This window comes from Macadamia integrifolia, chromosome 5 (genome assembly GCF_013358625.1).
Source record: "Macadamia integrifolia cultivar HAES 741 chromosome 5, SCU_Mint_v3, whole genome shotgun sequence".
NCBI classification, from domain to species: domain Eukaryota; kingdom Viridiplantae; phylum Streptophyta; class Magnoliopsida; order Proteales; family Proteaceae; genus Macadamia; species Macadamia integrifolia.
In genome coordinates this window covers 21,903,178-21,917,110 of record NC_056561.1, presented here as the reverse complement: position 1 = coordinate 21,917,110, position 13,933 = coordinate 21,903,178, and the positions used below count along the sequence as shown (strand labels likewise).

Here is a 13,933-nt window from a genome sequence, read left to right as displayed (position 1 = left end):
TCTTCTAGATCTAGGAAGCCATACACATCAACAAATAACCCCGAGCAATATGTGGTTCATCAAATGCCATAGGAGTGGTATAACCAGGGAGTTGTCAGAGCTCCACTTCTTCTGAACAGAACCAACAACTGTAGGCTTCTCAGTTTCACCTGTAAGATACCCGGAATAACCACGGGAATTGATTGACAGGATCTAGACCACATCAAATAATTGCTCCCATCCAACTTGATGGAGCTAGCAGGGAACGAAGGATAGTCACCATGAGTACCACGACTCACTACACCCAAAACGGTTGATGCGGTAATATCATCTAAAGTCACCATCCTTGCTGATCTTAAAAGGAATGGACGAACCAATCTTAGGGAACAAATCATATGCTACGCCAAGTGTAGCAGAATGGAACTGAACCAAAAATTTTCATATCTGATGATGCATAGAGACCTATAGGGATAAAACAGCAAACAAGAAAGGGGCGCCCAGTGGGATAAATTCACCACCAAGGGGGAAGAAGGGCTTGCTGCCCAAAAGAAGAAGAGTTGAGAGGGACGAGAGAGGGTTTTGGCAACCGGTAGGCTTGAAACCCAGAATGGGATTTCTGCTTTGATAACATGTTGATTTTGGGAAATGTGACTTGTGTCTAACCAACACCAACCCACCTTTATTTATAATAGATGATATATGAGTACAAGTACAATAATGCCCCTATGACAACTCTGCCCTTGTCACCATATTACAGCATTAAGTCGTGGTTACAAATTTGTAATCATAGTTGCCACGGCTCCTAGGTGAACCAAGGTGATTTTTTTTTTGGGGGCGGGGGGGATCCAGGCAGCACCAGCAAGGCGACTAAGGCATCGACTAGGCGCCTTGGTTCCCCCCCCCCCACCAAAACCACCTTGGGTCGCCTAGCCCCTTGACAACTATGGATGAATGTAAGTGTGAATTTTTGTTTGTATCACCAAGTTTTGCTTCATGTATTGAAAATATTGTGGCTCGGCTAAGTCTTTGCTTTCTGCAGATGTCTCGAACAAGTCTCATGCCAGGCATATTGAAAACTGTGGGGCACAACAAAGACCATCCAAAGCCCATAAAGGTACTCTATAAGATGCAGGATTCTATTTTATGGTGTGACACATGCCTTCTCTTACCTGTGTGGAATTTTTTTTTGAACATTTTTTAATAGCCTTTATTTTGTTTAAATTCTTTCCGACCATTTGGCTTAGTTTGTGTTTTATCATGCTTCAAATCTATAAAACTAGTCATTCTTTAGCAAACATAATGTTGTCTTTTTTAATGTTTGCTTGAACTTAGTGGATTTGTCGAGTCTTTGACATCTTTGTGGGTAGTTTGAACTGAATGTATGGGCTTCATTTCAGGAAAACACATTGCACCATCATTCACTCTTTGGGATGGATATGGCGTGCTGCTTTATCACATGGCTTGTTTTTATGGAATAACTGAGGCAGTTTGTGGAAATTTTGGGGGTAGAAAACTGTTTGGTGTAATCATTTGTACATTTTCTGACAAAATTAAATCCACAAAGCACATAGAAAAATTCATTCAAAAACATGACTGTCCAATTTATCTATGGAAGCATTTCTAAATAGGTGTCTAAATGATGGCTGCTTTGAAACCCTTGTCCAAGATCTGCCGGATTGTGTCTTTGTAAATTAATAGGAATGTTCTCTTCTTTCTTGAAATATCTTTCTTTTCATTCCTTCCACAACCTCCAGAACATAGCAAACTATGTGAAACTTCCTAAAATATGACCCTTTTTCACCAAAGGGACAATAGGCTATTGATTGAATTACACTTTTAACTACAAAGGAAGAGGCTTATGCGGATTGAAGCACTGAATGTGTCTGGACTTTATAGGAAAGGTTTACTTCTTAAGTAGAAATCCTTGGATACATTTACAATTTTTGTTCTCTCACTATTCGGTTCCCTAAAGTTTGGATTATCTTTCTGGTGTGTCCTGTCTGGAATGTCTAGCCTTCATATTGGGGACATTGGAATATTGGATGCACCATCTTTTGACACGTAATGAAACTTATTCCTCCTAAACCAAATTTCCAGAAATCTTTGCTGGCCTTTCAAATACTGAAGCCATTCCTGAATAGTAAGTTTTTGTTTTATTTTATTTTGTTTCTTATGGTTAGCTGGCAAACCAAAACGCCAAATGGGTACTGATTAGGATCTCCAGCTAACCAAAACGCCAAATGGGTACTAATTAGGATGAGGAGATCCAAAAACTGTTTCCAAGTTCTTCCAAATTGCCCTTGATTTTTCCGTTGTAATCTTTCTTGCCTTCCAGTCCTCCTTTGCATGGCCCAGGAAGGGTGGGGAGAGACCTTGTAGAATTCTTTCCCTGCGGGACCTTCAATGGAAATCTATCTTTGGAATCATATGCAACTACATTTTGGATTGCTTATTTCCTTCAGCTTTCGTCTTGCGTTATAAGCATGTGGCTGATTTGTAGTGGTGCGTTAGGTTGACGGCTAGAACTTATTATAATTAGCCATAACCCGTCATCTTTTTGCATGGATCCTCACGCTCGTCCTTGCTTGGAATCTCCATGTAGCCGACCCCATTAAGTTGGGATAAGGTTTTGGATGTTGTTTCATCTTACGTGGAGAATGCAGTTCAATGATCTTTATTAGCTTCAATCCTCCATGCATCATTTGTACTCATTCAGTGAGTTCTTTAGCCAGTGTTGGGGCGAGAATACTTACTAACCTACTTTAAAATGTTGCTTTTTGGTAGTTAATAAACATCAGATAGGTGGATGTATAAAAAGGGCATACCCAATGCACGAGGCTCCTGTCATTGCAATGTTGGGGAGGGTCATAATTGACGCAACCTTACACCCTCTTCATGGAGAGGCTGTTTACCGACTCAAAACCACAACCGCTAGGTCGTAATGGAGCAACCTTACCGTTGTGCCGAGGTCCGTCCTCTAGAGAGGAGGATGTATGGACTTAAAAAATCTTTGGGGATGTAAGATTGATTGTCCCCTTTTGAAAATGAATTGAGAAATCTTGTTTGAATGCAGAAAATTACTATTTGGGTTGAGACAGTGCAAAACAAATCAATATTAGTAGCAGGAAAAATCGGTGTTGTATTGGACTAGTAACATAATATTGTAGAAGCATGCAGTTGTGGTTAGGACTAAGGAAGGAGTTAGGTTCATACTTTTGGGAGGGGGTTTAGAAACTATTTGCAGCAGAGGCCGTGTGAAGGTCGAGCATGGGTAGTGTGAGGTTGCCTAATGATCTTACTTGTTTTGAGGTCGTTTATTACAAATTTATGTTGTGGACCTTGCAGTTAGGAGGATCCACTGGTGGGGATTGATTTTTCTTGTCCTTCTTACTTCTGGGGCTTTCTTGGGGGCTGTCTAGTTCAATGGGGTTCTGTTTTGCTGCTTTATTGGTTGGCAATCTGGTTTTTGTAGCTAATGATTTTTGGTAGGGGAACGGGTTTCGCACATGGTAGGTTCCGTCTATCTCCCTCCTATTTTAGGGTAAAAGGTAAGGATTTCATTAATATAGTTGGAATAAAAGTCACCTGTACACTCCAATTCTTTATAAAAAAACAGTCCAAGCTGGACCCTCTACAAAAAACAAACACAATCTTTACATAACTTAAAAATCTATCCCTCACCCATGTACAATTTCATCCTTAGAATCTCATATTCTACATGTATTACCCCCCACGAATAAATAAATAAATGAAAGAACCACCCCCATATCTGGAACAATGGACTGCCAACCAGAGGCCAACTTCTTAGCTCTCCTAACTTTCCTGTTTGATTCTTCCTTCATAGCTTTCAAATCTTCTGAAATTTTTTTCCTTCCAAATACTCCACCAGGTAGCCAATGGACAACTTCCAAATGATTGTGGCCTTATCCTCTGCTGGACATCCTTCCCAATGCTCTTTAACCAGAAGCATGATGTTTGAAAAAAATCCATTCCACACCCACCACGTAGAGGAATTCACATTACACCTCTAGGAAAAATTGCAATCATAGAAGGCAGCAAACAAACCTCAAATCTCCATCCCGTTCTCCATGCTGACGGGACCTTTTCAGGTTCTTCTCATGCCCTGTGTGCTTGAGACTTATAAGTCTAGGTAACATCTCAGTAAATGGAATGGTATCATCATTTATAATTCTATCCTTGTTGGAGCCATCATTGCCTCTGATTGTTGTAATAAGTTTCGCCCTTTTGGCTGGGGGTACTCGTTTGATTTTTCTTCTCAATATAAAACCTGGTTCTATTACAACAACACAGCTCAGCCTTATCCCAACTAAAACCTTGTTCTATTACACGTTCATTATAATGTGCAATTCTTTGTTTTTGATAATCCACTTTATATTGGATTGGATTAGGGTAACTGAGTCAAGTGTCCATTGTTTACCAGGAACCCATCTTATGTGTTGTTTCTAGTGTATTGTTTATCAGTCCATGTGTTTATGTTGAACTGTCATTTGTAATTAACTGCTCATGATCTCACTTCTGGTCATGTATTTTATATTGAACTGTCATTTGTAATTAATTGCTCATGTTCTTACTTCTGGTATTGGTTTTGAGTTGAACATGCTTAATAACATTTTATGTGTTCTTAGTTTTGGATAATTGATTATGGGTTCTAGATATTTGAAGTGGGTGATGTGGTGGTATTGGATGAGGCAAAAGACGTTGGTGCAAGAAATCGTCGCCAACTTGCTGCACTATATTGTGGTGCTAACTCAGGATTCGAGGTATTACTTCGTAAGAACCTTAAGAGGTGTTTAATGTGGTTATTTATCCTATGAAAATTTTACCTTCACTAATTAATATATTGATTATTGCCTACCTGGTAGAAATATATATATATATATATATATTAATTGTATTTTATCCTTTAATAACTAACCCTTGTAACAAACTGAATTAAATATACAATGAATTGAATATTTACAGAAATATCATTACTATCACAGTTAACCCAACAAATTACGTAAATGCTATTTAGCATTCATGTCGCCATAATTAAAAAGTTATGAAAATTCCATTACCATTCCAATTTCCTAAAATATTTATGAACATGTTGTTACAGAAGTGATCTTTTTTATTTTGTTCTATGAGAATGATCTTTGGTTGTTGTCATATCATGAATGCTATTGTTTTGGTGGAAAATTGCCTTAACTGATTATGTTATGAACAGTTCAATATACATATATATATAGATATATATAAAGAGAAAAAAATATTACAAATAAAAAGAGAGTAGAATCTGATTTGAAGAGAGGCCATGCTCAATTCAACAAATGATACAGGGAAGCACAATACTTGCGGCAAATATTGTGTTGACTAAAACTAATGGGTAAGAGATCATTGTTTGGTCGTTTGACCCTACACCAATTTGGGGGGCTAATTTAAAAAAAAAATTAATAATAATAATAATAATAATAAATAAAAATAAAAACCAGGAACCAACGACCGTTATTGTAATTCAAAAAATCAAGTTTGTCTATACTAATTCTAAAGAACCAATGATCTTTATTTGAACCCTCCACATGTATCTAAAGAACTACCAAAATATAGACATCTAGGTTAGGATCTACAATCATTTACTGAAAATCTAAATTTAAACATTTTTATACTTTGCCCATTGTTAAGGATTTGAGTAACACAATCTAGAATTCTAGACTAATTATTAGACCAAAGCAAGTATAGAAACAAGTACAATATTTTCTTTTCATTTGGTTCTCTAGTCTTTCAGATTCGTCAATGTAAGGCCAGTCGTTCTCAACTCCCAGATAGAGAAGGGAGTAAAAAGATATGGGCCCCCTCCCCCTTTTTCCTATACTGTATAGGTTGATTGAGTACCAAACTTATGAAAGGAACAAATATTAGGTTCTCAACTGAGTATCATAATAGGTGACTTGTAAAATACACGATTATCCTCGAAACTTGCCTATCACTACACAGGGACATTTTGGCACCAAAATATGCCCCAAAATTAAAGAGAAAATTGCAAGAAGTGTAGCAGAATCTCATGGAAAAGGGTAAAACATAAACAACAACATAGCTTTATCCCAACTAAAAAAAGTTAAAATATATACAAGTTGAATAAGACTTGATCATATTCATACCCTTAAAACTTGCTTATAGACTTGTGACTTTATGACTAAGTCACAAAGAAAAAACTTAGTGTGTGGTCTATGGATTGTGATTCATTATCCGAAATCTCAGTTAATCTGTGGTCATATGAGTGAAATTTCCCATTCGAAATCAAGTCTGGTTTACTGTTAGGGAGTGATGTTGTGAGGTTGGAGATGGATGGTTCCCTAAATTACCAGTAAGGACAGAATCCATCATAACTACACAAAGCCACTTCCTTCAATATTTGGTTTCTGTTTTATTCCAGGATTTTCTGAAATTCCCATTGAATCCTTCCCTTCAAGCTTATTTCTCATTTGGTCCCTGTTCCCAAACTCCATTCGTCAGGGCCACCTGCACTACCAATCCATCTAAATAAGGTCTTCTCCCTAGTTCTTTTCTGTTCCTACGGTCTTGACCTGCAGAGTGACTTCTGAAACCTCCCACCATGACAAAAAAGCTCCCAATAGGCCAAGTAGCCGCAACTATTATAATTAAGTAGCATACTTCTTATTCGTGTATTTTGTAATTGATCTAAGCACACTTACTTGCCCGATTATATATACTGTTCCTTTGATTCACCTTACCATAAGGGTCCTGAACTGTTCTGGATATTTATGAAACTGCCACTATTCATTCAATTTGAATAATTTGTCACTTGTGGGGCAATAGCGACCAAAATTGGGGTTTTTGAACTTGGGGTTGCATTAGGTTGCTTCTAAGGCATGGGACTTGTCAGTTTTTATAGAAATTTTGGGTATAAATAGGCGGAGGGCATGCTACTTTTGTTATTTTTTCTAAGATAATTTTTTTTTTATTGAGATTTAAAGGCTTTCTTGGAAGGCATGTATAATGTAGTAAGGCTTCACTGTCTTTTTCAGGGGATTGCTTTTCCTCTTTGAAAAACTGTTTTATTTACTTAACGAAATAGAGCTGAAAGTTTGAAACATTTCATCTGACAACCAAGAAATGTTAGTCATGTTGCAGCTTTATTTAACAAGGCTGAAGATGGCCATGAATTATTTTTTTATGTACACAAGAATCATTCAATGAGTGGGATCTGCTTTACGGCTCTCTTGGAAGGGCTTGCGCCCAGTTTCAGGACATTGCATTTCTTCCTTAATAGAGCTTTTTTAGTTACAACAATAATAGTAATTAAATTTGAAAGCATGCAGTTGATACTGAACCAAGAAATACTGTCATGTTGCAGCTTGAAATGGCTGATAATGTTTATGACTTTTTCTTTCATTATGCAAAATAATTATTTAGGGTAATTTACAACGCCACCCCCTGGAGAATGCCACAATTATAAGACCACCCCCTCTGTTTCACCAAATTAGACTCAGACCCCTTACCGTCAGTCACAGTTAAGGAATATATCTTATATGCTGATGTCAGCAATTAAATTTTATTTTACATACCAAAATGCCCTTATTAAATATGAATTACCTAAAATCTGAACCTGGTTTTAATCACCACGGATGAGGATGTTAGGTGCATGATCGATGAGTATGATAAGCTCCTGTCTCACGGCAAGCCTCGCCTTCTTTGGCTATTCGTCTGCAACGATAACGGGTATGTAAGTCCCAACACTGATTCTTCTTTACCTGGGTTTGGCTCTGAACTGGGAAATCCTAATGTGGGAACCGTGGTTGTTCCCAGGGAAGGTAAAACAGAGACGAAAACCTGCATGAACGGGGTCGTTGGTTTGGGTGATCATTTGTGTAAAACTGAGTCCTCTGTCTCCCATTTGGCCAGAATTAAGAATTCTGGTCACTTCTTTTCAACCCACTCTTTAGCACCCAAGATTCCCGTGATTCAAAATGTTGAACTCCGTTCCGATGATTCAATCAGAAAAATGGTGTTAGAACAACAGATTATGGCAAGACAAGAAGCTGGAATTCAAAGTCCTCGTGGGTTTTTCATCTCGAAAACCTCTGAACAGGAAAATCCGTTTTCTTCCACCTGCTTTGTTGGAGTCCAAGGAGAAATAACCTATAAACCACTAGTTCCATCAAACCACCCAACCACTGTTCACAGTTTTTGCGACTCCTATGGCTTGAATGTGTTGGACTACAATCTCCCTATGATAGGCATGTTGTTCTATTTGGGTTCTTTGTATTGATTTGAAGTTACTGTGCCATCCCATTTAATTATTTAGTTAGTGTAAGTTAGTATATGGTTTTGTGGTTGACGACAGCGATGGGACCACACTTTTTGTCGGAGACGAAAGGAGAAGTATTCGCTGGCAACAGAAGTAGCAGTACTCGGCTGGAACTTGTTTGAACCCTTGGTCGTAGGTATGGAGAGAAGGAGAAAAGGAGAGAGAGATAAGGAGAATGAAATGGTAAAATGGTGAAGAGGGGTATTTTTGGGATAATGAAAATGGATAACTTCCTAGTGTTTTACTCATAAGGGCAAAAGCGTAATTTCATAGCATTCCTTAACAGTGATTGTAGGGGGTCTGAGTCTAATTTGGTGAAACAGAAGCGGTGGTCTTATAATTGTGGCATTCTCCAAGGGGTGGTGCTATAAATTACCCAATTATTTATCACCAATGACAATAGCACTAAGTAAAATGTGATCTGTATGTAGTTTACTTTGGAAAAGGAGTGGTTTCTCATTTTTTTTGTTGCAATATCTACTTAGAATTTTTTTTGCTATATCATGTATATGGTTTCACTTGTGCATTTGAGCGGGCTATGTTTGCCTCTTATGATATTTTTATCTTTCCCATATGCAAGTGGAACTTTGTTGTTTAAGCAGTAGTAAGATAGAATCACAACTGATCCTAATCCCAGGAAGGATTTGAAATTCTGGCTAAATAAAGAAGATGTCCTCCAAAGGCTTGGTTCTAGCTCTCAAATGCTCTCTCACAACAAACAAATAAAAGGAATTAAGAAAAGAAAGAGAATTTGATGGAGGGTTGAGAAGGGAAAGAAGAACTAGTGAATGGGCATCTCACCCTCTGGTTTAGGCATCTCACCTAGGGCATCTCACCCAACTGCATCCCACAGCGCAATAGCATAAGCCATCTTTTTTTTTTTTTTAATCAATAAATTCGTGTTCAATGTTGTAGCCTATTACAAACTTATATAGAAGACTCAAAACTGACTCAAACACTAAAAAGAAAATGCCTAACCCAATCCGTAACTATCTGGGAAACCTAAACTGACTAGAAAACTGAAATAACATAGAAAATAGACTCAAACCAGGACTCTAACTAAACTAATTAATTAAATCCCGTTTTCCTACTTTCTACCCATATTTTAGGCCCCAATAAAGTGGCCCATTACAAAGAAAACCCATGGATCAAAGGCCCAACACATACATAACCCAACCTAAGGCTTATTTACAATAAAATAAGCCCATTAAGTGACTTATCTACATCAAGTAGTACTCCCTAGTTAGTTGGGAAGTAGTTTTCTTGTTGAGAAAAGCTTGATCATGTAATCAAAATGTGTTTTATTTTACAATTTTTTTTACAAGGCCTATGTAATGCCCCCGGCCCCATTAACCTTGTCACAATATTGTTCTCTTTGGACCATGGGCCTTAAAGCTTTAAAACACATTGTGCCATGTTAAAGAGGCTAGAGGCTATTAGCTACTTTAGTAAACTCCCCTTAGGCGATGTGGGATTAAAGTTTTCATACTATCACTGATCTCCCAAATCCCTTTGTACATGTCGTATTCTTGGTTAGGACACCTTACCAATCTCCTAGGTGGGTCTGATATACTTGCCGTATTCTTGGGTGTCACATTCTTCACCCTTTTGGGCACAACGTCCCTGCTATGGCCCCATATGCTGGTGGGATCCGTTCTGTTACCATCTGTAACGCCACGGCCTCATTAACCTTGGTACAATATTGTCCTCTTTGATCCATGGGTCTCGAGGTTTTAAAATGTGTTGTGCCATGTTAATGAGGCTAGAGATTATCAACTAACTCAGCAATCTCCCCCTAGGCGATGTGGGACTAAAGTTTACACTCTCTCACCGATCTCCCAAACCCCACTGGTACTTGTTGTATTCTTGGTGGGGACACCTCACCAATCTCCCAAGTGGGTCCTTTTGTCGCAGTCTATATTTGTCTAAGTTGTCGTTTGGAACCTTTGCATGCAAGAAAATGCATTACAGTTATCTGATGAATGCAACAACAGTGGGAAAACATATTAAGTGGTTTCCTGGTAGGATATCAGTGTATTTATTTTGTTTCTTCTTTTTCATTTTTAATCTCTCGGATAATATCATGTCATTCGTAAAAAAATTGGTCATTCTACTGATATTTGATTGGAAGGTTGTGCTGTTTTTGATCTCCATATCGCTTCTTTTTTATTTCTCCAGTTGATTCATTCCCTGGTGGACAGAATCATGGAAGTACTTGGGACACCTTTTGTTCCTATTGGAGATGAGACAGGTTACTACATTAGGCTGTCAGATGTAAGCATTTATTTAGCTTTCTATTCTTTCTATTTGTTACCTATGGAGTGTTCAGTCATGCAATATTAATTGTCTTAATTTTTACTGAAGGAGCCTGAATTTCTTCCCGGTAGACAAGCTAGCATAATTTTCAAAGGGAAGCACATCGGAACCTTTGGCATTGTGCATCCAGAGGTATTTAATTTTAAACAACAAAAAACACCTTCAGTAATTTATCCTGATTGAATTCAAGCATGTGTGTGTAGATCCAGAGATTCATATTTTGGATTGTTGAAAAAAGGTGGAGGGTGGTTGTCATTATTTCCAGCTTCCTACACATTAAACATGTCCTGATAATTTGCTTCTATGGGTTTGATGCTCCATCGGAAAATTTAGTCTTTTGTCTTGATCCGTGTCGAGAACATGAGTTCAGAAGGAAGCATTACATTTTCCTTCCTCTTACCAAAATTGTGGTTAGGAAAAGAGAGACCTGTATACTTCTTTTTGAGCTCTAACAATCCAACAGACATCTTATACAATCTTCAACTTATGAACTCGAATAATTCTACCACTGAATGTGAATGCACTATTTTCTTGCATGTTCCCTCACCCAATCTCACATATTATTGACACAATTTCTCAAATATGATGGTCAAAATATGTTTCTTTGTAAATTTTCAATCTTTGGCATTATGTTCATGTTCACTTGTTAGGTTGCTGCCTTTGACTGAAATGATATCCTTGCTTATTATAGTTAAGGTTTGTATGGGACAAACCTGTAGATCAAGAGAAACTTCTATGCAAGTGTTTTTAAATGGAGTATCACTTTAATGTTATTCCAATACCTCGATTTTATTTTATTATTATTTTTTTTTTAATGTGGTTTAGGTCTCGAGTAACTTTGACATCCCAGACCCATGTTCCTTCATGGAGGTTAACATTGAATCCTTCTTGTAGGATAAGCTCCATGCCCTGGAGGTTAGTTACTTTCCTCTTTCCTTCTCTCTCATCCGATTATCTACTTTATAACAATTGATACACTTTCCTCTGCATTTGCGTCCTCATAAAAAATGTTGAAAATTGCAGGTAGTTCGCTACTGTTGTATCACAGGTTTTTTGGAATGGGAATTCTGGCAGTCTGTGGGAGAGTAAAAGTAACATAAATGAAATCTGGTGAGAGCAACTACATATATTATGTATTCATGGACCAACTTTTGGAGTTCTTTTTTCTTTTCTGCTTTTCATTTTTTGGACTAACACAACTATGGAAAATTTAGAAGGGCATTTTTTGTCTTGGCGTTACAAAATTATGTATACTTGGACTAAACAATGGTCTTTCATCCTGGCAAAAGGGAAGTGATTTCAGGAAGTAGTCAAGGATTTTTTTTTTTTTTTGATAGGAAGAAGAAATTAAATACTAAATAAAACTTTATATGCATTTTGTTGTTAGAGACGATGATATTTTGTTTCCTGTTCATAGATGCATAAGTCAAATGAGCTAAAAACAAGACCACTTCATTGGTAGGCTTGAGCAGAAATGTAGTTAGTGGTATGAGTTCATAAACGTCCAAAAAAGTAGGAGCGACACTCCAAGGCTACGATGTGGGTTTTTTATCCAAAAGATGACTTGACTCCTCTGAATTACTCCAAGCTTGTGCAATGCTCCATCCTTTCGTCTTCGCAAGCTGTAATTAGTTAGAGAATTGCTATAGTCAGGGAAGTAGTTAGGGAAGCTGTATTTCTCCCATAATTCTAGATCATCAAGTCTATGGTTTCTCTATACATGTTGCCTGATGTTTCAGCTTATTAACAAACGTGTACTAACAAAACTATTATTCGGTTACATTTGTTCTAAATGTAAATATTAGAAACACCACCACCCCACCCCACCCCCACCCACAAAAAAAAAGAAAAAAAAAGGGGATGGTATCGTCTTATTTACTATAGACAAGGTTTCAATTATCTATCATGAAGCCTCTCGATTTCAACTCCCACTACATTGTACTGTCACTTTTTGGGTGTTTATGTCTAAACAAGATTGGGTGCTCAATGGGGCCAATTTTGTAAATGAGGAAATGAGGGGCACAACATTTTCTTGTAAGCAATTTTGCATTGTGGGTTTACTAATATTTAAAAGCTCTTACAAAACAAGCTTAATGTGCAGGTTTAATATATATATATATATATATATATTTATATATTTATATATATATATATATATATTTATATATATATATTCCGTTAATGAGTAATTGTTCCAATTACTCCTGATGGGTAGAAAAATTGATGACGAGGATGTAAATAAATAAGATTATCTGGCCGGTTATGGATGTGGTGATGGAAATTTTTTCTCCTTATTGCAATTGGATGGGACTCCGAGGGCAGTGCTGGGCTTTAGGCTATAGGGGATCCCAAAAGATAAAGAGTAAACATCGCTTCCCTCCCTGAACTATGGCAAAATATCAATTTGGTCCCTCACTTTTTTGAAAATATCACTCACCTCCCCTACAAGAAAAAAATTCTATCTAACGACACCAACCGTTAGAAATCGCTGTTAAGTCAGGTTATATTTTTTTATATTCTCCAAAATGCCCCCATTTGAGAAATGTCTAAGAGACCATTCATTTGTTCCCATTCTTCTCCTCTCTCTCTCTCTCTGAGATACCCAAGTAATGTTTCAGCTTGTGGAGTCGCACAACCAAACTCAAAGTTAGAATAAAGTCATCTCTGAATTAGAAGAGGAAGAAAACAAGGATTTTGTGAGCTACACGGGCAAGAATTATTTAAATTGGCTGTAAAAACATAATCTCATCTGCAGTTAATGTTCTCATCTTTAGAATTTTTTTTTTCTATGCTGGTTTTGTTCATTGGGACTATTTGGACTTAACCCGTTTCATTATTGTTGTTATTGCAGCCATGACAACTATGGTTCTACCTGGTACATTCAGTGCAAATTTTAGAATCGTTTTCAATTTCATGTTTGGATCTGAATCTGTGTTGCTTGCAGCAGGCAGTACTTTTGCTAAATTTGGTTTTCTTTAGGCGTCTTTTGTGTTCTCTTTATTATCTGTTTGATTTTCTACCCTTCAATGCCACAGAACACAAGATGAGTCAAATGGGCTACTAATCTGTAACACAATTAATCCGGCCTCGATGGCTTCGACCTGATATAGCCAAAATAACCTCTCGGTGGGGCCAAGGACACGTGTCACTCTGAGACACGTGTCCTCCGCCAGACGAAGGCTCCAAGAAACCACTCACACTCGAGCACGCTCAATCACCGAGGCACGCCCGCAGAATCACGCGGGATCACGTCGTCTGCATGAGGGGAATATTCCCCCCAGAAGGGTGGACATATTCGAGTAGGACTCT

General features: G+C 37.6%; 1 protein-coding gene across 5 annotated transcripts in view; it reads left to right on the top strand.

Annotated features, from left to right (window-relative positions):
* The window catches only part of LOC122079291 (phenylalanine--tRNA ligase beta subunit, cytoplasmic-like), a 51,664-nt gene extending 38,025 nt beyond the window's left edge, over window positions 1-13,639 (top strand). Inside the window, exons 15-21 of one of the 5 annotated variants that reach the window (XR_006140406.1) lie at window positions 1,019-1,093; window positions 4,653-4,760; window positions 10,487-10,582; window positions 10,673-10,756; window positions 11,450-11,539; window positions 11,648-11,734; window positions 13,476-13,639. Coding sequence is in view for 1 of the 5 variants with exons in the window: in XM_042645645.1 (XP_042501579.1) it covers window positions 1,019-1,093; window positions 4,653-4,760; window positions 10,487-10,582; window positions 10,673-10,756; window positions 11,450-11,518 (432 nt within the window). In the remaining 4 variants the exon portion in view is untranslated. Of the gene's footprint in view, window positions 1-1,018; window positions 1,094-4,652; window positions 4,761-10,486; window positions 10,583-10,672; window positions 10,757-11,449; window positions 11,540-11,647; window positions 12,011-12,041; window positions 12,732-13,222; window positions 13,338-13,475 lie in introns of those variants that run through there. The other 4 variants (XR_006140407.1, XR_006140405.1, XR_006140404.1 and 1 more) reach the window with 4 other exon arrangements.
* The last annotated feature ends 294 nt before the right edge of the window (window positions 13,640-13,933 follow it).